Source organism: Pelophylax lessonae, assembly GCF_965119305.1.
Source record: "Pelophylax lessonae genome assembly, chromosome: 9".
In the NCBI taxonomy this organism is placed as follows: domain Eukaryota; kingdom Metazoa; phylum Chordata; class Amphibia; order Anura; family Ranidae; genus Pelophylax; species Pelophylax lessonae.
This window is the reverse complement of record NC_138776.1, coordinates 105,781,162-105,806,694: the sequence shown is the minus strand read 5'-3', so window position 1 is coordinate 105,806,694 and position 25,533 is coordinate 105,781,162. Positions and strand designations below refer to the sequence as shown.

At 46.9% G+C, this 25,533-nt stretch overlaps 1 protein-coding gene across 1 annotated transcript in view; it reads left to right on the top strand.

Moving 5' to 3' along the window:
- WDR11 (WD repeat domain 11) overlaps positions 1 to 25,533 on the top strand; it is a 190,947-nt gene that overhangs the window by 37,664 nt on the left and 127,750 nt on the right. The window contains exons 3-7 of the mRNA XM_082269198.1: positions 2,482 to 2,635; positions 9,251 to 9,424; positions 15,791 to 15,977; positions 17,102 to 17,267; positions 18,628 to 18,742. Coding sequence (XP_082125324.1) covers positions 2,482 to 2,635; positions 9,251 to 9,424; positions 15,791 to 15,977; positions 17,102 to 17,267; positions 18,628 to 18,742 — 796 coding nt within the window. The remainder of the gene's footprint in view (positions 1 to 2,481; positions 2,636 to 9,250; positions 9,425 to 15,790; positions 15,978 to 17,101; positions 17,268 to 18,627; positions 18,743 to 25,533) is intronic.

Here is a 25,533-nt window from a genome sequence, read left to right as displayed (position 1 = left end):
ACACTTCGAAAGAACACTGAGGAGAGGAAAGTATAGAATTGTATGAGGGATCAAAGATGCTTGTGAGAAATATCATCTTAGGAAATAATTGCAGAGATGCTATGTACACTGTGATGCCTCTGTAATCAGACTAGCCATTTTTTATTTTATTTTTTTATCCTTTATTTAAGGAGTGGCAAAGGTTGACAACCCAAGGCACACACTAGAACAACTCTGGTGCAGCTGAGGAATGTATATGCACTGAAAAAACATAACCAAAGAATACAGTGTTGTCATAAAGGCCATTGACCCCCTGTCATGGCTTCAAAAGTATAGGTTGGAAGGTTGCATAAACACAAAGAATAAGGTACTTGGTCCAATGGTATATATACCTCTGTGGCTTGCTACCGGCTTTAGGTTGTTTTCCAATGTCTACCCGATTTTGTGAAATTGGGTAAGAATAGAAGGAGAGAGATCTGTGAGCAGGACGGAGGGAAGAAAGAATAGGAAGAGAAGAAAAAAGGTAAGAGGGGAAGTCCCAGTCCTGAAAAGTGGAAGAGACAAAGATGATAACGAGAGGACCAAGGCATTGAGGCATAGCGCCGGAGCAGGAGAGTTGAAGGCCTAGGATGTCCTTTTGAGATTCTAGCCATTAAACCATCAAGATGCATCCAAATTGGCCAGCCATAATGAGATTAGGGGAGTGATAGGCTGCGAGCCCTGGCAACACTTTAGAAGTTAAAACGTAAGTATCAGTCTAGCCTTAAAGCAGAACCAAATGCAAACCCTTTTTTTTTTTTTTTTCTTTAAATTATTGTATAAGGTAAGGGAGGGTTATAACCCCCTGTTTAGTTTTTTTTTTTTTTTTGTGCCATCTTTGTCAAATTGAGGAGATTTCCCTTCCCTTGCTCTCCCACAGTCAAAACAGGAAGTGAATGAAAATTCCTCCAAAGTGAGGATTCCCTTGTCTTCAGAACTAGTGTTCCCATTCGAAGACTTCCTTCTCGTTACTGTTCTGGGGACAACCCGATATTTGGAATTTTCTCTCAATTTTAGTAAAAATGGTCAACATGACAAATAGAGAGGGTGAATTTCCCTAACAGGGGCACAGACCGCAATAAAAGCCAGACAGGTATTCTAATCCCTCTCCACTCTATCCAGAACAAAAATAAGGTTTTGCTTCTAGTTATTTTTTAGATGACCTCGTTGCTGGGTTAAAGCACAACCTGAAGAATGTGGGGGGGGGGGGGGGCTTTATACTCCCAACCCCCCCCCCCCCCCCGCTCCAGTGTCCACTCCTCCAAACTTTGCTTCATTCAAGAGCTACGGCCTTGTGAAGAATCTTCAAACCTGATGCTTCAGAGAACTGTTGGATGCCTTAGTCCCCTGTCATGCGCAGCGGTTTCTTTTCTTGACTTTTACATCGCTACTTTTTGTTTTGTGTATGTAGGGGCTGGCCGAAGGAGTCGCGGCATCTTGTGCAGCCTCGTGCCATTTTTTATTTTTTCCCAGCGATGGAGTTGCCTAAAATGTACCTGTGCATACAATGGTGATGGACATTTTATAGATGTGAGAAGTATGTACATTTTTAAAAAATTATTTTTACATTTAAATTTTGTTTTGGAATTTTTGTATTTTTTTTTTCTTCTGCTGATGTTCCTGTTTCTGCTCAAATTAGCCCAATTGGTATGAGTTCTGTGGGAACATTAGATTGTGAGTTTTTTTTGTGGGGGGTAGGAGGAGGAATATTGTGGCTGGTTGTATACATCCTGTGAAGCTCTGTGTAAAATGTTGGCGCTAAATAGAGAAATAAGTCATAGCCTTGCATTGATTTCCTCTTGAGAGAGGGGGGCATTATCTGCATAAATAATTACCTCTTGCATCAGTCTGTATTTTTTCTCCTTTAATTTTTGGCATCCAAACAGCTTTAGGCCAGGTGCACTTTAAAGGTTATGTATGGTAAAGGGAAAAATATGAACCATTTCCACATAGATTTTTTTTTTTTTAATTATTTCTCAATTATTCCTGTTAAACTGAACGATCTTGATGTTTATAAAGATCCTCACATATTCACTTTCTTGATTTCTGTGACACACATTCAGTATGCCATGTGACTAAGCACTGCTGTCACACATTTTACAGAGCCTGTCCTCTGTACCACAGCAAAACTGAGTGGAAGAGTTTCACGAGGTAGAGAGTACAGGGATCACTGCTTGCAGGCAGCAAGATACCATGGGATATGTAGTCCTCAGAAATTGAAAGTAAACGGTATAGGAGAAGCTGTAAAGCGTACAGGGAATCCAGTATGCTGTGGAAAGAGATTTGCAGCAGACATGAACCTATGAAATAAAAGTGTATGCTGTGACCATGACACTTTTTTATGCTACTTGTAACATTTGTTTGTTATGTGTAATTACCTAATTTGAGCGGTTATTTGCCTAATATGAGTGGTGAGCTTGTGTGTGACATGGTTTATTTGAGCTATTCATTCTGTTTCCTCAGGTGAAATGGGCCAGAGAAAACTATCACCACAATCAGGGCTCACCTTATACCCTGCGTTTGGCATCCGCAGATGCCAGTGGAAAAATTATTGTGTGGGATGTTGCATCTGGCACAACCCGATGTGAAATACAGGAGCATTCCAAACCCATCCACGGTAAGGAGATATCACTGAATGGTTGAAGTGAGAAAACAAACCCCAGCATTTTTTACTCCAACATGTCTAGTTGTAAAACAGTTTGCTTTGGAGCAGCTAGGCCAGTATGCCAGAAGAGCTTGTTTCCCTAGAATTGCATGAATTACTATATTTAAAGGAATGATTAACTTATACATTTCAGATCATGTTTGATAAGTTAGTCATGGTTCTTTAGCTTAGGCAGGCCGTACCATGGATTGCAGGAAAGAAATTTGTGTGATTTCCCCCATCAACACACAGTGTTGACAGGGGAATCAGCAATTGTCTTCTCTGGCTATAGCAGCTGCTAGCGATAATGGCAAGAGAATCCAGCAGGCTGATTTGTGCCCAAGTTGATCGATTTAGCTTGGTATATTCGGCATGCCCATTAACGGTTCAAATCTTAGCCAGTTCCTGCTGAACTAGCTGAGATTCGAACCGTGTATGGCTGGCCTGAACTGCTTTTGTTTTTTGCTGATTCTTTTGCTCATTCTCATCTGTGCAGATCATACAGAAGTGTTCTATTAACAAATCTGTTTCTCTTGCGTCCTCCGACAGTCGCCGCCTCTTCATATTCGTCACAATGGGGTATTAGACTTTGCTCCGAAGGAGTAGCTAGGCAACAGAATATGTTAACATTAAAGCTTTTAACATATCCCACCCTCAAGGGGTGGTCCCCTCAGTCAATACCCTCCTACTTCCTGCAACCATATCTCAGTTTCAATGTCTAGCTTGTCAGGAGTAGCTGGTTCTCTCTGTGCTGGGGCTTTGTGCCCCAGCCTCTTTCTTCTTTTTTGATTTTTTGTTTGAGTTTTTTCTCTATCTTTGCCTAGCTGTTCTTTTTGTCAGCATTAGTTAGTTCTTCTGACGAAGAGGATTATGCGGGCTGGGTCTCGGGCTGATCCCCCTGGTCGCAGGTCGTGGGTCAGTGGCTTGCCAGCCTGCCATCGAGCGTTCAGCCAGGTAACGCTCCTGGCACAGTGAGCGACCCATCCCTGTTCGGTGCAGGGATGATTGGTGAGGTGGCTACCTCACTGGACGCTGTGCGGTTTCTTAACCCCCATTTTGTGCGTCTTGTATGCGACTCTCCCTGCCTCATGTGCAGCGGCTTGTTCGCCTGTGCGGGTCCCCCCACGCCATTGAGAGGTAAGTGTATCTATGTGGGGACCTGTCTGTCTGGGGGGGTGTCAGTCTGGGACTGTGTAACCTGCCTCTATTCACACTGTTTGTCTCCCTATCTCTCGGCTGCATGCTGTGGGCTGCAAAGGGGGGGGGGGGGAGCTGTGTGACACTGTGTGTGTCAGCCTTGTCAGTGTGTGAAGCTGTGTGCTGTGGGGCATGTTTTGTGGCATGTTTGGGCACTATACAGCGATCGCTGTGGCGATCTACCATGCTTTTTTTGTGGATGGTGTTTTGTGCATTACTGTACTGAGGAGCGGCGGTTTCGGCGCCAAACGGCGCCATTTTGATTACACTCGCTCCGGCCGCATGTTCTACATGCATGGCGGCCATTTTCTTGTAGCCTCCCATAGGCTTTAATAGAGCGCCCTGGTCTCATCACTTCCTCTTCTCCTGGGTACACCGATCGAGGCAGCAGCAGAGACGAGGGTCTCCTCAGGTTCTATCCTTCTGTTCTTGCTATATCCATTGCCTGTGTCAGTTTATTGTCCCTGTGGGGGTCTCATTGTGCTTGTGTGTGTGGTGCGGTGGGCTGCGCTCGCCGCGCTTGTTAAAGGGGCAGTTAACCCTTTATTCTCCGGCATATCATATTGGGGCAATGGATTCTCAGGAGGGCAAATTTCCTGCCACCTTGGTGGAAAGCCAGGGGACCGCTGTTTCCCCCCCAGGGGGGGATTTGGCCACTATTGTGGCTGGCCTTGCTGCTCAGGTGCAGATGCTGGTGGCTGCTCAATCTACTAAAAGACCCAGAGTTTCTATTTCCTCTGATTCTGAGGGTGAAGGTGATGGGGCTGTTATGGCGGGGGTCTCCTTATCGGGGTCCCGCTCCTCCCTGGATCTAGTGGGGTCCGAGGTGGAGGCTGAAGTTGAAGGGGTGAATAATTCTCCCCCTGGCTCGCCTGAAGAGCTTGCAATCATGGATGAATTGATTGCTTCCATAAAACAAACGCTGCGTTTGCAGGATGAAGTGTGTCCTCCCGCTGCCTTGGCGGCTTATGGGACGCAGAGAAAACGCAGGACGCCGCAGGTTTTTCCCTGCAATGATGATTTTCAGCGCGCTGTTAAGGAACAATGGCGCAATTTGAGCAAACCTTTTGCTGTGCCAAGTAGGTTCAAGCTGCGTTATCCTTTTTCGCCTTCCACTGATGAACGGTGGTGTGTACCACCCCCGGTTTATCACGCAATTGCGGTTTTGAACAAATCCACTGCGATTCCTGCAGAGGATTCCCCGGTGTTCCGTGATGCCACGGATAGAAGACTGGAGTCTCTTGCCCGTCATACTTATTCTGTTACGGGTTCTATGCTTAAGGCTCTGTTTGCCTCTCTCATGGCTGCCCAGGCTGTCGCAAGTTGGACGCAGATGCTTAGGCGCGTCCTAGTGGCCGATTCGGCCTCGCCGGCGACCCTGGATATGGTGGATCAGATCCACCAGGGTGTCATGTATCTGTGTGATGTGGACTTGGACTTAGTTCCGTTGGCTGCACGTGTGCACAGCGTGGCGGTGTTGTCTCGCCGCCTGGTTTGGTTGAAGTGTTGGTCGGTGGACCAATCTTCACGTAAGACCTTAGCCAATCTGCCCTATGATGGGTCTCGCCTTTTTGGGGAGTCCTTGGATGTGTTGATTAAGGGGATCACCGGAGGTAAGAGCACTCTCTTGCCCCATTTCCCCAAGACTAAGGGGGCTTCTGGGAAGAAGCATGCTAATTTTCGGCCCCCTCAGGGGTCCTTTCGTGCCTTTCGGTCGCACTACAAGGGCAAACCGTTCAAAGGACAAGGCTCTCAAAAGAAGCCCTGGTCTGGTAAACAGAAGTCCGGTCAGTCCGGACCCGCTGCCCATAACAGTGCGGCCTGAAGGGGCGCACTCACCCAGTTTTGGGGTGGGGGGACGCTTGCTCGGTTTTCTTCAACCCTGGTTGGCCCGCGTGCGGGACAGGTGGGTTCAGGAGATCGTTCGATCTGGTTACAAGATCGAGTTTCTCTCTCGGCCGGAGAGCAGATTTTTTCCCTCAAATCTTCAACTGTCTCCAGAGCGTTTACGGGACCTGCACCTGGCGGTTCGAGACCTGAGGGCTCAGGGAGTGGTGGTTCCGGTGCCTCATCGGGACAGATTTCGGGGGTTTTATTCCAATCTGTTCACCGTGCCCAGGAAGGAGGGCAAGGTTCGTCCAATTCTGGACTTGAAGGCTCTAAACCGCTCTGTGCAGGTTCGCAAGTTCCGCATGGAATCCCTGCGGTCGGTGGTGGCTGCCCTGGTTCCAGGGGAATTCATGGCCTCCATCGATTTGAAGGATGCGTATCTTCACATCCCCATTTTCGAGGGTCACCAGAGGTACCTTCGATTCGCCATTGCGGAGGATCACTACCAGTTCGTGGCTTTGCCTTTTGGTCTCGCCTCGGCTCCGCGGGTTTTCACCAAGGTGCTTGCACCGGTTCTGGCATTATTGAGAGCCCAGGGCATCTCTGTCCTGGGGTATCTGGACGACATTCTGGTTCGGTCTGCGACCAGCCAGGGTCTGGAGAAGGACCTGTCTGTCACGATGCAAACTCTGCAGGAGTTTGGTTGGACGATAAATTTTCCAAAGTCGACGCTGAGTCCGTCGGTTCGTCTTCCCTACCTGGGAATGATCCTGGACTCGGTTCAGGCGAAGGTCTTCCTGCCGGAAGACAAACTCGGAACTCTTCAGGAGGAAGTCAGGTCCCTCAGGGACTTTCCGCACTCGTCTCTGCGGACGTGCATGAGATGTCTGGGATTGATGGTCTCGGCCTTCGAGGCGATTCCCTTCGCCCAGTTTCACACGCGGGGTCTCCAAGCGGAGATCCTGTCCAGGTGGGACGGGCGACCTCAATCTCTGGATCTTCAAATCTCGTTGGGCCATCGCACCAGAAGGGACCTTCTGTGGTGGCTCCAGTCCCCGATGGTGTCGGGGGGCAAGTCTTTTCGTCCTATCTCGTGGACGGTGATCACCACGGATGCCAGCCTGTCGGGCTGGGGTGGTGTTCTGGGCGTTCTGTCCGCCCAGGGAACTTGGTCGGAGGGGGAGTCCTCCCTTCCGATCAGCATTCTGGAATTGCGTGCGATAAATCTCTGTCTTCATCGTTGGACGGACCGGCTGCAGGGCTGCCCGGTTCGGGTGCAGACGGACAATGCCACGGCGGTGGCCTACATCAACCACCAAGGGGGCACCAGGAGTGCCCGAGCGGCCCGAGAAGTGGCCGACATTCTGTCCTGGGCCGAGACTCATGTCCCGGCGATAACGGCGGTTCACATTCCGGGGGTGGAGAACTGGCAGGCGGACTATCTGAGTCGCCAGACCCTGGATCAGGGGGAATGGTCTCTCCACCCGGCTGTCTTCCAGATGTTGTGCGCGAAGTGGGGTCTTCCAGATGTGGACCTGTTCGCGTCTCGTCTCAACAACAAGGTGAGAAGGTTCGTGGCAAGGACGCGCGACCCTCGGGCAGACGCGTCGGACGCGTTAGTGGCCCCGTGGCATCAGTACAAGCTGATGTACGCTTTTCCACCGATTCAGTTGCTGTCCAGGTTCCTTCGCAGGTTACACTCGGAACGCAGCACGGTGATTCTTGTGGCGCCAGATTGGTCACGCCGGTCCTGGTACGCAGACCTCGTAAATCTGGCTGTCGACGCCCCGTGGCGTCTGCCTCTTCGAGACGATCTCCTGTCTCAAGGGCCGATATTCCATCCTGCTTTACAGTCGCTGGCTTTGACGGCCTGGCTGTTGAGACCGAGGTCCTGAAGGAGAGGGGTCTCTCCCCTGAGGTCGTTCATACCTTGATCAACGCGAGGAAGTCTTCCTCGGGGAAGGTTTACTACCGTACTTGGAAGGCCTATTTTGCCTGGTGTGAGTCCAGGGGGTTTTCCCCCCCACGTACTCGGTTTCCGGAGTGTTGTCCTTCCTTCAAACAGGTGTCGATCATCGTTTGGCGCTGGCTACGATAAAGGGTCAGGTGTCTGCGCTGGCCATTCTTTTTCAACGTCCCGTGGCTTCCAACTCCTTGGTTGGCACTTTTGTTCAGGGAGTGCGGCATCTGGTTCCTCCTAGGAGGGATCCTCTGCCCCCTTGCGACTTGAATCTCTTTCTATCTGTGTTACAACGTGCTGCTTTTGAACAGATCAGGGAGATCTCGTTGTCTATGTTGTCCAAAAAGGTTGCCTTTTTGGTTGCGATCACTTCGGCTCGCAGAGTGTCGGAGCTGGCAGCTTTGTCCTGCAAGTCTCCGTATCTGGTTATTCACTTGGATAAGGTGGTCTTGCGACCTAATCCTTCTTTTCTTCCGAAGCGAGTTTCGGAATTCCATCTCAATGAGGATATTGTCTTGCCTTCGCTGTGCGCAAAGCCTAAACATCCAAAAGAGGTGAGACTACATTCTTTGGATGTTGTTCGGGCGATAAGGGTTTACCTTAAATCGACGGAGTCTTTTCGAAAGACGGATTCCTTGTTTGTTCTTCCAGAGGGTCCTCGGAAGGGCATGGCGGCGTCGGCCTCTACCATCGCCAAATGGATCAGGCAGACCATTGAACAGGCCTATGCTTTGCAGGGGAAGGTTCCCCCTGTGCCTGTGAAGGCGCACTCTACTAGATCTCTGAGTACGTCTTGGGCCTGTCGTCATGGAGCTTCTGTAGCCCAGGTGTGTAAGGCGGCGACCTGGTCGACCGTACACACTTTCACAAAATTCTACAAGGTAGATGTTCAGGCATCGGCGGATGCTTCCTTTGGCCGCAAGGTTCTTAGTGCGGCTGTTCCCTAGGATCACCTGTTGGGATCCCTGGCTGTTGGGATATGTCTTTTATCCCCTGGTTATTTGTTTTTCCTGGGTTGTTGCTCCTGTTGAGCAAGTTTTTTCCTTTTGCCCAGCTGGTTTCCTTCCTTTGGTAAGGTTCCTTTCTTTGATGCGGAGACTGCGTTGCCTTACGGCGCGGATGCGTTTCCCACCCCTCATGTTTGCACTGCTTTGGGACGTCCCCATTGTGAAGAATATGAAGAGGCGGCGACTGTCGGAGGACGTAAGAGAAAACGGAATTTTTGTAAAATCTTACCTGTAAAATTCCTTTCTCTGAGTCCTCCGACAGTCGCCGCCCCCGTCCCTCTTTTGGGGTTTTTGTTATATACTCTACTGCTATTCCACTGAAACTGAGATATGGTTGCAGGAAGTAGGAGGGTATTGACTGAGGGGACCACCCCTTGAGGGTGGGATATGTTAAAAGCTTTAATGTTAACATATTCTGTTGCCTAGCTACTCCTTCGGAGCAAAGTCTAATACCCCATTGTGACGAATATGAAGAGGCGGCGACTGTCGGAGGACTCAGAGAAAGGAATTTTACAGGTAAGATTTTACAAAAATTCCGTCTTTTCCTCATCTCACCTTTTACTAATATAGTGATGTTTCTTGTTTATCCTGCAGACATGCAATGGCTGTGGAGCCAGGATGCCTCTCGTGATCTTTTGCTGGCAGTGCATCCTCCTAATCTAATTGTACTGTGGAATGCAGACACTGGAACAAAACTCTGGAAAAAGAGCTATGCAGAAAATATCCTTTCTTTCTCCTTCAATCCTTTCCAACCTTCTCAGCTTGCTTGTAAGTATTGACAGTAAGCATCGATGCTAGGTCTTATAGCTGAACTACCACTTGATCTTCTGTTTTATAAACATGGTCCTTTTTTGAAACAAAATGTAAAACTAAAAAAACTAAGTATTACCGACTTTTAAGCTCCATTCACACTACCGTGACACGACTTCTGCACTACTTCCGGGGTGACCTGTGAAGGGACCGCGACTTGTCAGGCTGACAAGTCACCTGACAAGTCGCGGTAGTGTGAATGCAGCCTTAAGGAGGTTGCATGGTTTGCCACTTTTGTGATGAGACATAATGCCACCTTGCCAATTCCCCTGCCTGATTATGACAAGTTTGTGATCTCTTGATTTGGGAAGCTGTTCATTCTGAGGATGCTTATAGGCTGAATAAAGGGGTAAAGAATTGGCAGTCTTCATGCAGGATAAAGCTGCTGACGTCCTTCCACAATGCTGTGAATTGAAGGGCAGGGTTTGTGCAAGTGGCTGAATACTGAATTTAACTAATAATAAAAATATAATGGGTCTCCGGTTCGAATCCCAACCATGACAAAGGTGTTCTCAGGTTGAGGTCAGGACTCTGTGCAGGCCAGTCAGGTTCCTCCACCCCAAACTTGCTCATCCATGTCTTTATGAACCTTGTTTTGTGCACTGGTCCAAATCGTTGGTGGAGGGGGGATTATGGTGTGGGGTTGTTTCTCTTGACAGACACCGCTCCTTAGGATTCTTGACCATTGGGTTATACTGCCCCCTAGAGGAGTAGGACACAAGGCAGAAAAATAACTTGACTATGCCTATGGGCAGTCCCAGGAGGTATGCTCCCCCCTCTCTCTGCTATAGGTACTTTTTTCTGCCTAGTCAGGAGCAAGGACCTAGTTCCTTGCTGGGATCTCCTGGTCCTAGCAATTTTTCCTTTTTTTTTTTTCTCCTGTTTTTTTTTTTTCCTGTGAGATCTACAATTAACTGCCAGACTGGGCAACAGGCTGGATAATCTAGATCCAGTGGTCACTCCAGTCTGGCCAGCGAGCGTGTGCAGATCACAGCTCTGCGCTAGGTGTTAAACGCCTCGCGAGGTCGCATACGGCCGGGTCTCGGCCTGCGTCGCAGCGTTCCTCCTGGCAGACAGCCCACTCATTTCGATCGCGAGGAGGTATTGTCTGGAGTTGTGCCCATCTGGTTCCTGGTATAGTGAGTAGCTGTCCCCCCCCCCCCCCCTCTCTCCACCTGGAGGATTTTGGGGTGGACGAAGGCACCTCCCTGGGACAGTCAGACCCCATGTTCCCGTTCAGCCCCCTCTGTATTCTAGTCTGGCCCCCCATCTGGGGTAGTGTGGTGGTTTGGGCTGTTTCTGGGGCTGGGGCATAGTGCTCTAATGGTGGTGGGGATGGGGGGGTATGCCGCCGAGGACTGGGCTATTGGTTGGTGTGGGGGGACTGTACCTGGTGGGGGCTTTCTGCCCGGTTCCCCCCTTCCCTCTGGTTTTGTTCTTGAGCCCCAGCGATCTCTCCTCCTACCCTGGGAGTCTCATGGGGGCAACTATTTTGCTGTAGCCTTTATTGTCTATGGCCATGTTTGTGTTGTCTGTCTTGCGGCCATTTTTCATTGGTCCGGCATACTAGTAAGCAGCTGCCATTACAGAGGAGCCGCTGGGCGGTGATTCAGCTGTGGGAGCCCTTCCTTGTCCCCTGGTGCTGACTCCTAGGTCTTTCCTTTTTCTCTGGATGCCGCACGTGGAGCAAAGTTTATCCTGGTGCTGCCTGTGTCTGTCTGGTGGGGTCGATCTGATTCGGCCACTAGGGATGTGGCCCACCTTGCGGGCCATGTGCTCTGACTTTTCTGATAGGATGGATGATTCCTTCACACCTGTGGCTGTGCACGAAAAGGCACTGGTAGACTCATTGATTGTGTCTGTGCATGATACTTTAAAAATGGAGGATGCAGCTGATGCTGTGGCAGAGGCTCCGGTCCCCTTTGGCACTCACAAGTCATCTAGAGCGGCAAAGGGTTTTCTTTTTCCCTCCTATTTTGATATGTCACAAAAGAGTGAGAGTGTCCCAAACGTCCCATTATTCCTAAACCCTTTTGCGATGCAGTACCCCTTTGAGGAGTCCCTCCTTAAAAAGTGGACTGTTGCACAGGTGGTGGACCCCTTCGGTTTCCAGGTTGAAAAGGGCGACCATGATCCTGGTTGAGGAATCGCTGGCTGACAGAAAAGCAAAGTCTGTGGCCCGCAATCTGTTCACTTTGGAGTTCATCGCTTAGGCCGGTCCTCACCATTGCCCTGGTGTCAAACGCTGACTGAGTGGGCTAAACTTTTGTGCCGTGACCTAGAGGGTGAGCAGTTCTCCCCTGCCTTTGCTGAACTGGCGGACTAGTTGGTCCAGGGGCTACAGTTTATCTGTCTCTTTTGGATGCGGCTCCCCTGATTTCTAGGCTGTCTGTTTCGGCAGTGGCACTTAGGCGCGTATTGTGTCTTAAGGGTTGATCTGCAGACCAGATCTCTAAAAAGCTTTAACTGATCTTTAACAGGGAGATCGCCTGTTTGGGGCTTCCCTGTATGACATCATTAAGAGTCTTACGGGGGGGGGGGGGGGGGAGAGTGTACTTTTTTTCTTCCGTAGGCTGGGAAGGGTAAGGAACCTTATCGTAGACGTGGCCTGTCCTTCTTAGCTCATAAGTGTTTTTTTTTTTTTTTTTTTTAATCCCTCAGGGTCTATTGACAAGGGTTCAAAACCTTTCAAGTCCTCCTCGGGAGGTTTCAAGCGATCTTGGTCTGGAAAGCCGAGTGAGGGATTCTCGAATCCCACGGACAAGGCCTCAGTATGAAGGTGCGCCCTCACCCGTGCCTGGGGTGGGGAGACATCTTTGCTGGTTTCGGGGGCCCGTTGACCTTCTTGGTGCAAGACAAATGGGTCCACAAAGTGATACGGTCCGGCTACAAGATCTAGTTTCGTTCTTACTCTCCCGCAAAGGTTCTTCCCTTCCAATGCGCTTCTGTCCCCGGACCAATTGCAAGCTCTTTGGGGCGGTACAAGACCTGTTGCTTCAGGGTGTGATTGTTTGGCCTCTGAATGGTTTCAGGGTTTTTATCCAAACCGGTTTGTGGTCCCAAAGACAGAGAGGGCAAGGTACGTCCAATTCTGAATAAAGGCCCTGAACTGCTTTGTGCGGGTACAGAAGTTCAGGATGGAGTCCATTCACATGGTGGTGGCATCCCTACATCAGGGGGATTTTCTAGCCTCTATCAACATCAAGGATGCTTACTTGCACATTCCAATCTGTGCCCGTCACCTGCGCTTCCTCCGCTTTTCTGTAGGAGGGAAGCATTATAATATTGTGGCGTTACCCTTTGGTCTTGCCTCCGCCCCTCAGGTCTTCACAAAAGTGTTGGCTCCAGTTCTGGTGTTGCTGCGTCAGCGGGGGAATTGCAATATCCTTTCTCACCTTGTATTGGACAGTGGTCACCACGGATGCCAGTCTGTCCGGGTAGGGAGGTGTCCTGGGTCCGAGCTCCACTCAAGGTGTTTGGACACTGGAAGAGTCCAGACTACCGATTAAATGTCCTGGAACTCCAAGCGATCAGGCTGTGCCTGAATCACTGGATAGATCATCTTCAGGGGTGTCAAGTGCGGATTTAGTCAGACAACGCCATGGCAGTGGCTTTTGTCAATCACCAGGGTAAAACAAGAAGTGTGTTGGCAGCTCTGGAGGTAGCCAGGATTGTACGGGCAGAACGCTTCATTGCGGCCCTCACTGCCGTGCAGGCTTTAGACCTAGGGGAATGGTCCCTTCACCCAGACGTGTTTCATCAGATATGTCTCCGGTGGGGCATGCCCGAGCTGGATCTTTTGGCCCCCCCGGCTCAACAGAAAGGTTCATAGGTTTGTGGTGTGGTCACGGGATCCTCTGGCGGATGCAGTGGACACGCTGGTTGCCCTGTAGGGCCAGTATAGTCTGATCTACACTTTTTTTTTTTTTTTCTCTCAAGCTTCTGCCGAGGCCTTTGCGCAGGGTCGAGACAGAAGGGATTTCAGTCATTCTAGTGGCCTCCGGACTGGCCTTGCCGGTCTTGACACACTGACCTGGTATGGCTGGTCGTGGACATCCCTTGGAGACTTGCTCTCTGGGAGAATCTGTTGTCTCAAGGGCCAATCTTCCATGCTGCTTTACAGTCGTCGGCTTTGATGGCTTGGCTATTGAAAGCCAAGTGTTGAACGACAGAGGTCTGCCTGGGTTGGTGATTCCGGCTGCTGAAAGCTAGGAAGTCTACCTCCTAGGAAAGGCGTTGAAAGCGTACATTTTGTGGCGTGAGTCGCTTGGTATTCACCCTCGCTGTTTCTCAGGGCTCGGGTCTTGACCTTCCTCCAACGGGGAGTTGAGCAGGAATTGGCCTTGAGTACCATTGAGGGCCAGGTGTTGGCCTTATGGTCTTCTTTCAACGACCTCTGGCCATGCACTTCCTGGTACTTGGCTCTATTCAAGGGGTTCGTCATTTGACTCCACCGATGCGGTCTACTCTACCACCTTGGGATCTGAACTTGGTGCTTTCAGTCCTCCAGAAGCCTCCTTTTGAAAACATTTGTGAGATTACCATGCTTACTCTGTCCCAGAAGGTGTCCTTTTTGGTGGCGATCACCTCTGCTTTCAGGGCGCCTGAATTGGCGGCGTTATCTTGCCACACCCCTTACTTGGTGGTCCTCAAAGATAAGGTGGTTATCTGACCCTGTCCGTCGTTCCTTCCTAAAGTAGTCTCTAATTTCCATTTTAATGAAGACATTGTGTTGCCTTCCCTGTGTCCCAGGCCAAAGCATCCTAAGGAAAATATATTGCATGCCCTGGATGTGGCGCGAGCGAGGTGCTAGCAGCTACGGAGTCTTTTCGGAAATCAGACTCAATATTTGTGCTCACGGATGGGCCAAGAAAAGAACCGCCCATTTCAAGATAGTTCAAACAGACAGTGACTCAGGCCTATTCGATTAAGGGTCAGGTTCCTCCTTTCCCTGTAAAGGCGCACTCTACTTGGCCGCTTAGTGCTTCTTGGACCTTCCGTCATCAGGCGTCTGTGACGCAGGTTTGCAAGGTGGCCACTTGGTAGTCGGTGCATGCTTTTACAAAATTCTATAAAGTGGATGTGATGCCATCTGCAAATGCAAGGTTTTGCAGGCTGCTGTTTAGAGGGTCTGTTCCCTCTTTGAGGGTGTATTGTTCAGGTGGGCTCCAGTTGTGTTTTGTTGAGCTCCTGTTACCTGGTTGACGAAGGTTTAGCCTTGGGAATTTTTTGCTGTTCCCACCCCTCATGTTTGACACTGCTTTGGAATGTCGCAGTGGTCAAGAATCCCAAGGAGCTGTGTTCGTCAATGAATGAAAGAGAAAATGGGATTTTTGACTTACCGTAAAATCCATTTCTCTGTGGTAATTGACGGACACGGCACCCGCCCCTCTATGGAGTTGTAATACTTCTGACACTGCTTGTAACAAAACAAGCAGAGAGGGAAAGTATACTCCCTGGGACTGTCCATAGGTGTAGTCAAGTTTTTTCTGTCTAGTGTCCTACTCCTGTAGGGGGCAGTATAACCTAATGGTCAATAATTCTAAGTAGCTGTGTCCGTCGATGAACCCAGAGAAATGTATTTTACGGTAAGTCAAAAATCCAATTTTTTCAGGGGTTGGGCTTGGCCCCTTAGTTCCTGTGAAGGGAACTCTTAAGGCGTCAGCATACCAAGACATTTTGAACAATTTCATGCTCCCAACTTTGTGGGAACAGTTTGAGGTTGGCCCTTCCTGTTCAAAAATGACTGCGCACCAGTGCACAAAGCAAGGTCCATAAAGACATGAATGAGCGAGTTTGGGGTGGAAGAACTTGACTGGCCTGCACAAAGTTCTGACCTCAACCCGATCAAACACCTTTGGGATAAATTAGAGCAGAGACTGCAAAACCGGCCTTCTTGTCACACATCAGTGCCTGACCTCACAAATGCACTTGTGGAAGAACAGTCAAACATTCTCATAAACGCACTCCTAAACCTTGTTGACAGCCTTCCCAGAAGAGTTGAAGCTGTTATAGCTGCAAAGGGTGGGCCATCTCAATATTGAACCTTATGGACGAAGACTGCGTTGCCATTAAAGTTCATGTACGTGTAAAGGCAGGTGTCTAAATACTTTTGACAATATAGTGTATTTGTAAATTTACTGCGCCATATAAGGACCTGTAATATTGTAGAAGTGTTGGCACACAGCCATTCATGATAATCATTGGCAGCCCTTTAACTATGGTGTTCTGTGGTTGCAATGAAACTTCAAAATGTTGTTAGTCATCTGTGGAATTTGCAGATTTTAAGGATCATTTTGTGTTTGTTTTTTTTTTTTTATCCAGTACTGACTAGCGAGGGCATCGTGTTTGTCTCAGACTTCTCTCCGTCTAAGCCCCCAGCCAGCAGTGGAAGGAAAGTTTATATATCCAGCCCTCACTCCAGTCCTGCTCACGCAAAGCCAGTGACAACCACTGGTGCCAAGAAAGCACTTAATAAAGTGAAGATACTCATCACAAATGAGAAGCCAAGGTAAGTATAACTCAACAGTCGAGATAACACTGATATGTGTAAAAGAAACAATGTAAATAAATCCGTAATCAATGCAACACATGAAAATCACAATTCATAAAGTCCCTAATTATGATACCAGTGCATAAACAAACAACCATGTCATAATAAAGTAGCCAGGAAAATTGTGCAACTTCAAATACAGAATATTCCTGAAGGCCACCACCTGAGGCCCCCAAGGGTTTAAGCTCATGAGGAAAAAAACCAATAAAAGTCGGCAGCACATAAAACACCACACTCTTCCTAAGGAGTCTGTGAAGCACTGCCCTATGCCCCTGGTGAGGTTAATATGAGGAAATGCATAGGGAAAAGCTTTATGGACTAATGCCTCGTACACACGCATCGATTATTGGCCGGGAATTTTCGGCCAACGTCCGATCGGCCGATTTTCGGCTTGTTAGTATGATGCTTCTGACAACCGACTCCGACTTTTCAGCCGAAAAAAATCTGGTGTGCAGGCTATAAAATTTTTGTTGGCCGTCAACACAACGGACGATTTTCCGTCAGTCAGTACAGATTTCGGCAGACAAAAATCTGATGAGCAAGACTGGGCATGCTCAGAGAAGAAAAAACACACGGAAAGTAAACCAGCACATGACATCACTTCTGAAGTAGATTTTTGTTGGCCGAGAAAATTCGTGTGCAGTCTAGGCACATTCCAACCAACAAAACGCCACTCTTGACAAAAGTCGGACGATCGGTCAGCCGATAATCGCTGCGTGTTTACGAGGCATAAGGAGACCGAAATTGGTATTCTATATGCTGCTGGCTTTTATTGGTTTTTCTCTTCGTGCAATTTGGAGTGTGCAAAATTTGGTGCAGCTTTGCATCGAAATCAATCGGCTTTCAGGTTTTTTTTTTTTTTTTTTGTCAATTGAACAAGCGGAAGTTAGAAGCTGATTGGCTACCATGCACAACCACACCAGATTTTGCACTCCCCAGTTTTAGTAAATCAACCCCAATCTGTGTTTTGTTGGTTTTCTCTAAAATGTATGCAATTTGTGCATTGTTCCTGAAATGTGTACTTTGCAGTTTGGTATGGGTTTTCTTTCATTCATCTTGAATTTTGCTTGCTCTTTTTGCAGTGCTGAGACTGTGACACTGAATGAGTGCTTGCAGCTGTCCTACTTACCATCCAGACGTAACCACATGCTGCTGCTTTATCCAAGAGAAATCCTCATCTTGGATCTGGAGGTGAATCAGACTGTTGGAGTTGTTGCTATAGAGAGGACAGGCGTTCCTTTCCTGCAGGTACTCAAATTATATTCCTTTATAACACAATGTCGAGTATGTGTAATTTTAATGAGCTTCTGTAATACCTGGTGATATTTTGGAAGCTGAAAGTTGTGGTGCTGGTATGTTTGGTAGAAAAAAGCTCATTCGGACTTGGCAAATACTGGTGCAGGAGAGGTAAGTGAACAAACAAGGGGTCAGTTTTACTCAAGGGAAGGTTAGTATTAAAAAAATTACAGAGAGTAGGACATCTGTGCATCCAAAAGTACCATAGTGAATCCCCCTAAAATCCTTGGAGGTGTAGGTTTCTAGTCATGTTTTGGTAATAGGATGTCTAGGGGTCTTGTATTGTTTACTCGCAGCTCTTTTGCTTAGTGATTTTTTTTCTCTGTGTTCTAAGTAGGTGAGGAGCATTTCGGCTCTTCCTTATTTTTTTAAAGACCTCATTTTCTCATGCCATCACCTGCCATATACTAGTTTAAAACTGTTCCACTATTATTCAAAAATCATACCCTTAGACCTTTTCCAGTGTAGGTGGGAGCCCCAGCTTTTACACTTCCCAAGTAAGCACCCTGTTTACTTTTTTTCACTGAGCAACAATATACCCAAATTGACAATAGTTTAGGAATAGAGTTTACCCACAGCACAGCTTACTGTGATTCCTGATTATAGGTATGTAGGGGAGGCCCATGTTATCACTTGTGCTCCAATGAGATGTACAAGCCCAACTGCTGTTGTGGAAGATAAGACATGTAGCTCATTCAGTCACAGATCTCTGTTACACCATGTTACGTACTAAATATGGGTGTAACATGCTGCAAAAGTTGAAGTTAGCCTTTAAAGCCGAAACTTTTTTGTGTCTTCTTGTTTGGATAGAGTATGAAAGAGATGAAGCCTTGGCCAGGTTATTTTTTTTTTTTTATTTTTGGTCAACAGTACAAATAAAGAGATAAAGCTCCCCAATGAGCAATCAGACAGCAAAAAATATATATTGACGGAGCCTAACCTTTCCTCACTCTATACAAAACTAAAACAAGGTTTGCCTAGAGATGCACTTAATAGTCTTCTGGCTGTATAATTCCTACAAAATACAATAAAACATGTTAAAGCCCATTGTAAGGTACATCGGCCACATTCAAGAAAAATCTTAACTAATTAATAATGAATATTTGAAAGGATAGCTTTGGAAATCTTGGGGGAGCATGTGCTTTGAGTAATTCATACAAACTGATACTATTAGAAGTGTTTTGAATAATTTTTATATCATTTTTTTGTTAGTACTTTGTTCATCAGCATAGTCAAGGCATATATTAAAAGCTTCAGGGCTGTTCTGTAATTCTATGATTCTCCATAACAGCTGGTATTCCTTCTTCTTTAGGTGACCCCATGCTTTCAGAGGGATGTCCTGTTTTGCCTTCATGAGAATGGCTGCATTACACTCCGGGTAGGCAGGCAGAGCTGTGGAAGTGCAGGAGCAACAAGTGAGGAAGCAGGCAAGTGTCAAGGTTTGGTAAAATGAGGCAAACGCATTTCTGTTGCACAGCAATGGTTCACGATATGTTCAGACCCTATGCACACATCTTGTTTATTGTATCTGGTTGCCTTATCCCAGTAGTCATTGCTTCTGAATGGCTTTCAGCTGGTGCTTCATTTTTGTCACGGAGAGCACATGTTCCCTGGTCCCAAAAAGTGCTCTTGTAGACGGCAGGATTTCTAACATTCTAATTTCTTTCGTTCATTGATGGACACGGCTCCATATCTTCTTGACCGATGGGTTTATGCTGCTCTCCATAGAAGTAGGACACTAGGCAAAAAAAAAAACTGACCACGCCTATAGGGCAGTCCTAGTGGGGTATACTCCAATTTCCTGGTATAGAACTTCAGTTTTTTTCTGCCCAGTCAGGACCTAGTTCCTTGCTGGGATCTCTGGTCCTAGCATTTTTTCCTTTTTTAAGCAAACTTTTTTTTTTTTTCTGTTCCTGTGAGAACGTCGGCCAATTCTGTTCTTGTGAGAACTACAATCAACTGCCAGACTGGGTGATGGACTGGATATCCTAGATCCTTACGATCTTCCCAGTTTGGCCAGCAAGCGCAACCCGACCTTAGCTCTGCGCTGGGTTGGCCACGATATAGCCCCACTGGATGGGGGCTGGCCGGTGAGTTAAAAGTCTCGTGAAGACTCCTAGCCCTGGTCACAATCCTAGACATAAGCGGAGTCGCAGCGTACCTCTGGCCCGCAGCACCCCCATGCCAAGATGGTGGGTGGTCTGTTTGGAGTGGTGCCCGCCTTGACCCATGGTGTGGTAAGTAGTGTCCCCCTGCACCTCTGGTGGCCCCTCGGGGTGGACGTGGGCCCCTTCCTGGGTTGGTCAGACCCCCGAGTGCCCTTCCTTCCAATATTGGGGTCCCTCTGCCATTCACCAACCTCCCATTCACCCATACCTTGCCCCCCCCCCCACCCCGGGGCAGCCATGCCTGATTTATTTATTTTTTTATTGTGAGGGTGTTGAGCGGGTACTGGGGGCCAGGGGGGTGCGCGCCGCCGGTGGCACAAACGCATTTTTTTGGGGGGGTGGTTCTGGTGGGGGTCCCTAGCGGGGGCCCCCCTTGCTGTCCTGGTCCCAGGAGCCACATGGATGCTGCGTGCAGCCGCCATTTTGTTGTGGATGGCTGCTGTATCTATTAGTGGCTATGTTTGTGTAGTTCGGCGGCCATTTTCTTGTAGTTTCCCATTACTATCAATCGGCTGCCATGTTTTTGGAGTCTATGGGGAGGTGAATTGGCGATGGGCCTATAGTGGCAGTTCTATGAACTTCCTCTCTGATCACTGCACGGCATGCAGCCTGACACTCTGCCTCCGCATCTGTGAAGGGGGTGTCCCTGCAGGGGTTATTTGGCTCTATCTTGCTGCGATTTTTGGTGCACTGGGACTTGTAGTACTGCTGGTGCAGCGGTGGGAGGGTATTTCTTTCAAAGCAATTTTACACATTTTGCTGGCGGTTCCTGATTAGCCAATGGAGTCCCTGGAGCATAAGTCACCACCTGACCCCCTCTCTGAGCCTGCGGGACCTGCAGGGTCCCAGTCTGCCTTGTCTGGTATGACAGTGGTGTCTGAATCGGTGACTCCTACGTTGTTAAACGCTAGAAAATCTACTTCTAGGAAGATTTATCATGGAGTCTGGAGGACGTACGTTACTTGGTGTGAGTCTCTGGGGCGGTTTCCCCCCGTTCCTTCTCAGTTTCTCATGTCCTGGAGTGTCCCCACAAAGATGTAGATCAGCGCTTGGCCTTGGGTACCATCAAAGGCCAGATATCGGCCCTGGCGATTTTCTTTCAACGTCTGTTAGCCACAAATTCCTTGGTTCAAACCTTTGTTCAGGGGGTCAGCCACCTGGCTCCCCCTGTGAGGTCTCCATTGCCTCCATGGGACCTCAATTTGGTGCTGTTAGTTCTTCAGAAACCGCCCTTAGAAAATACTTGTGAGATTCCTCTGCTCACTTTGACACAGAAGGTTGTTGGTGGTATTACTTCTAAGTGCAGGGTGTCGGAGCTGGCTGCATTGTCCTGTTGTTCACCTTACCTGGTGGTTTACAGAGACAAGGGGGTGGTGCGTACCTGTCATTCGTTCCTTCCTAAAGTCGTCTCTGGTTTCCATTTAAATGAAGACATTGTGTTGCCTTCTCTGTGTCCTAAGCCTAAGCCTAAGCATCCTAAAGAGATTGCCTTACATACTTTGGCTGTGGTTTGGGCAATTAGGGTGTACCTGGCGGCGACTGAGCAGTTACGGTAATCTGATTCTCTGTTTGTCCTTACGGATAGACCCAGGCCTATTCCATTAAGGGTCAGGATCCTCCTTTCCCTGTTAGGGCTCATTCTATGAGGGCGCTTAATGACTCCTGGACCTTCCGTCATCAGGCATCAGTGATGCAGGTATGCAAGGCGGCCACATGGTCGTCTGTGCACATGGTAACAAAATTTTATAAGGTGGATGTGTTGGCATCTGCGGATGCTTCTTTTGGTCGTAAGGTTTTGCAGGCCACTGTTGGAGAGGTTTAGTCCTCTTTGAGGGTGTATTTGTTATATTTGTCAGGTGAGCTCCAGTTGTAGCCTTTGGGAAGTTTGTTTTTTTTCTTGCTGTGTTATTCCCACCCCTCACATTGCTACTGCTTTGGGACATCCCATCGGTCAAGAAGATATGGAGCTGTGTCCGTCAATGAATGAAAGAGAAAACTGGATTTTTTGTCTTACGGTAAAATCCTTTCTCTGATGTTCATTGACGCTGCTTGTTTCAAAACTGAAGTCCTATAGCAGGAAGTGGGGAGTATACCGCCTGGGACTGCCCTATAGGCGTGGTCAAATTTTTTTTACGCCTTGTGTCCTACTCCTATAGAGAGCAGCATAAACCCATTGGTCAAGAAGATCTGGAGCTGTGTCTGTCAATGAACATCAGAGAATAGGATTTTTCGTTAAGCCAAAAATCCAGTTTTGGTCCAGCGCTTCTTTGACCAGACTTCATTTTCGACAGTTGATATACTGTACAACTAGAGCAGGGGTGTCCAAAATAAAGGCCAGTTTTCATTAGAAAATAGTGATAGAAATAGTGCCCCATCGTTGGTGTCAATGGGAGAAATAGTGCCCCATCGTTGGTGTCAATGGGAGAAATAGTGCCCCATCGTTGGTGTCAATGGGAGAAATAGTGCCCCATTGTTGGTGTCATTGGGAGAAATAGTGCCCCGTCACTGGTGTCAGTGGGAGAATTGGTGCCCCATCATTGTCAGTGCGAGTAATAGACTAGTGCCCCATTATTTGTGTTGGTGGAAGGAATGGTGCACTATCATTGGAGTCTGTGGGAGGAACAGTGCCACGTCATTGTTGTCAATGGTAGGAATAGTGCCCCATCATTAGTATTAGAGGAAGAAGTTATGCCCCATCACTGGTGTCATTGGGGGGGAATAATGCCTCAAGGACTAGATAAAGGCTAGCTGAGGGCTGCATCTGGCCCTGCTGGCCACTGTTTGGAGACCAGTGATCTAATGCATAGTAATGTAGAATTTTGCAGGTCATTCTCTATATCAGGTATTCTTTGTGTGTGATAAATGTTTTCTACAGTTTTTGAGTTTTTTTTAGCTCTATTTAGTATTACATGATCCTTTCCTGTATTGTACGGATTATGCAGCAGTTTTTTTTTTACTCTACAATGTGTGGACAGCGCTTTCTTTGTAAACCCATCAGACATATCCCATTTAAAGGGAAGCTCTGTTAAAGAATGAGAAAGCATATGTATGTAACATGCAATTTCTCCTTTAATGTTTATACTAATCTGAAGTTTTATTTCTTGCGGTTACGCCAACCTAGGAAGAGGGAAATCTAAACACACTTAGTAGGTTTTTATCAAGGAAAATCTGTCCTTCAAGATAAATAAAAAACATACATACTGAGCACATGCACAGTTACCCAGAGCCTGGAATGTGGGCTTAACTTATAAAAAATACTGACTTCATTCTATAAAGTTTCTAAGTGGTCCCCATCTGCCTCCACCTTGCTTCTTGTAACATAAATGGCCTCCCTGACCAGTCGCAAAGGCATAGTGGGTGAGGGCGAGGTCAAGCACCTATTGAATGAGAAGCGCTTAAAAAATGTATAATCGAACATCTACTAATTACTGGGTCTTCTTGAGAATTCTGAAGATGGCACTAATACTACTTCTCAGTGCCAGCATTTAATTCATATTTTCAATGTAACTTTATTTAGAGTACGGGTACATTTTAAAGGTTTGTTTCTTTAAAGTTGTATTAACCACTTGCCGACCACCAGCAGTTCATATACTGCGGCAGGTCAGCTCTGTCCCACACTTTTAACACATTTAGCCTGTTAACCCTATCCCTGCCAGTGTCATCAGTACAGTAACAGTGCATATGTTTAGCACTGATTACTGTAGTAAGGTCACACCCCCCCCCCCCCCCAAAAGTTCGCCGCCATTACTAAAAAAAAATAAAATAAAAATGACATAAATCTTTCCCTAGTTTGTAGATGCGATAACTTTTGCACAAACCAATCAATATACTCTAATTAGGATTTTTTTAACAAAAATATGTAGCAGAATACATATTGGCCTAAAATGATGAAATTATTTTGATTTTTTTTTTTTTGGGAATGTTTTTATAGCAGAAAGTAAAAAATATTGTTTCTTTTTAAGACTTATCGCTTTTTTTTTTTTGGTTTATGGCGCAAAAAATAAAAATTGCAGGGGTGATCAAATACCACCAAAAGAAAGCTCTATTTGTGGAGAAAAAAAGGACATCAGTTGTCTTTGGCTACAGCGTCGCAAAGTCGTGCAGTTGTCAGTTAAAAAGAACGCAGTGCCGAATCACAAAAATGGCCTGGTCATTAAGGGGGAAAACCTTCCGGTCCAAACGTGGTTAAACCCAAAAACAAAACAAAAATGTTAATGCAGCTTACAAATCCTGACGTGTCCACGTGAATGGATGCATTCATTTCCTTTTTCCTAGGATTTTTCTTTTCCTGTATTTTCACCTATTGATCTGGCCACTGAGGCTGGTGATTTTTCAGCTTCAGCAAAGTGACAGTTAGAGGGTTATGACAAACCATTAAACACTTTTATAGGGGTTCTTGCCCAAAAAAAAAAAAAAAAAAACAATTTTCAACTGATAAACCTGAAATGCAAAGCTTGTGAGTAGTTAAAACTAAAATGTTTTAGTCTTTTAGTTCCTACTATGGATTTATATTGCATTCTCACATAATCAGCCAGTTGACATGAAGATTAATTATTTGCCCTAATACCAACACTTGCAGTGTTTTATCACCATGGCAACCATACGCACCAACTTTAAGACTGTGAAACTGCATAAAAAGAAAGGGCAGTGGCATCAATTTTATACGGTATAACAGCTGCTGAGGTGTCAAACATCAGCATGGGACGCACCAAGCACAAACAGTTCTATGAAGAATTAATGAAGATGCTGGGACACCTGCAGATCCGTCTCAGTCGCCGAGCCAGAAAGCCGCAGTCTGATTTAGCAGCCTTCCCCACAGAGCAATATTTGTATTCTCCTAATTCCTCTGAGTAGATTTGTGAATTGTAGTGCACACTCTGTTTCCAGACATTTACTCCTCTTTAGTGTTCTGTATGAAAACGAAGTTGTTTGGGTTGTATTTATTAACCTGGTTACCTTCCATGCCAGAGCTGCAGTGGTTGGATTGTCTTTTTTTTTTTTTTTTTTCTTTTCCTCGAACATAGATATGCAACATTTTTCATATTACAGGCTGAGAGCTGCTTCAGCCAGACAGCTAGGTATATTGTTGCATCTCCTTCCGGAATGGTTTTACTTGCCCAATATTTTGTAAGGCAACAATGCACATGCCTCCATCTAGCCACCTTTGTGGTGCCATGTGACCTGCACTTTGCACATTTAGAGTCTTCATTTTGACAGGCAGGCTGCTTTCTTGCCTTACAAGTTAAAGCGGTTGTAAATCTCAGACCTGAAGCATGGATAAAGCATACCCCTCTATATATATATATATATATATATATATATATATATATATATATATATATATATACATACATACATACATATACATACACACACACACACACTATCTCACAAAAGTGAGTACACCCATCACAATTTTGTAAATATTTTATTATATCTTTTCATGTGACAATACTGAAGAAATGACACTTTGCTACAATGTAAAGTAGTGAGTGTACAGCTTGTATAACAGGTTAAATTTACTGTCCCCTCAAAATAACTCAACACACAGCCAATTATGTCTAAACCCCTGGCAACAAAAGTGAGTAAACACCTAAGTGACAATGTCCAAATTGGGCCTAAAGTGTCAATATTTTGTGTGGCCACCATTATTTTCCATCACTGCCTTAACCCTCCTCGGCATGGAGTTCACCAGAGCTTCATAGGTTGCCACTGGTGTCCTCTTCCACTCCTCCATGACAACATCAAGGAACTGGTGGATGTTGGAGATCTTGTGCTCATCCACCTTCCGTTTGAGGATGCCCCACAGATGCTCAATAGGAATTAGGTCTGGAGACATGCTTGGCCAGTCCATCACCTTTTACCCTTTAGCTTCTTTAGCAAGGCAGTGGTCATCTTGGAGATGTTTGGGGTCGTTATCATGTTGGAATACTGCCCTGCAGCTCAGTCTCCGAAAAGGGGGGGGGGGATCATGCTCAGTATGTCACAGTACATGTTGGCATTCGTGGTTCCATCAATGAACTGTAGCTCCCCAGTCCCGGCAGCACTCA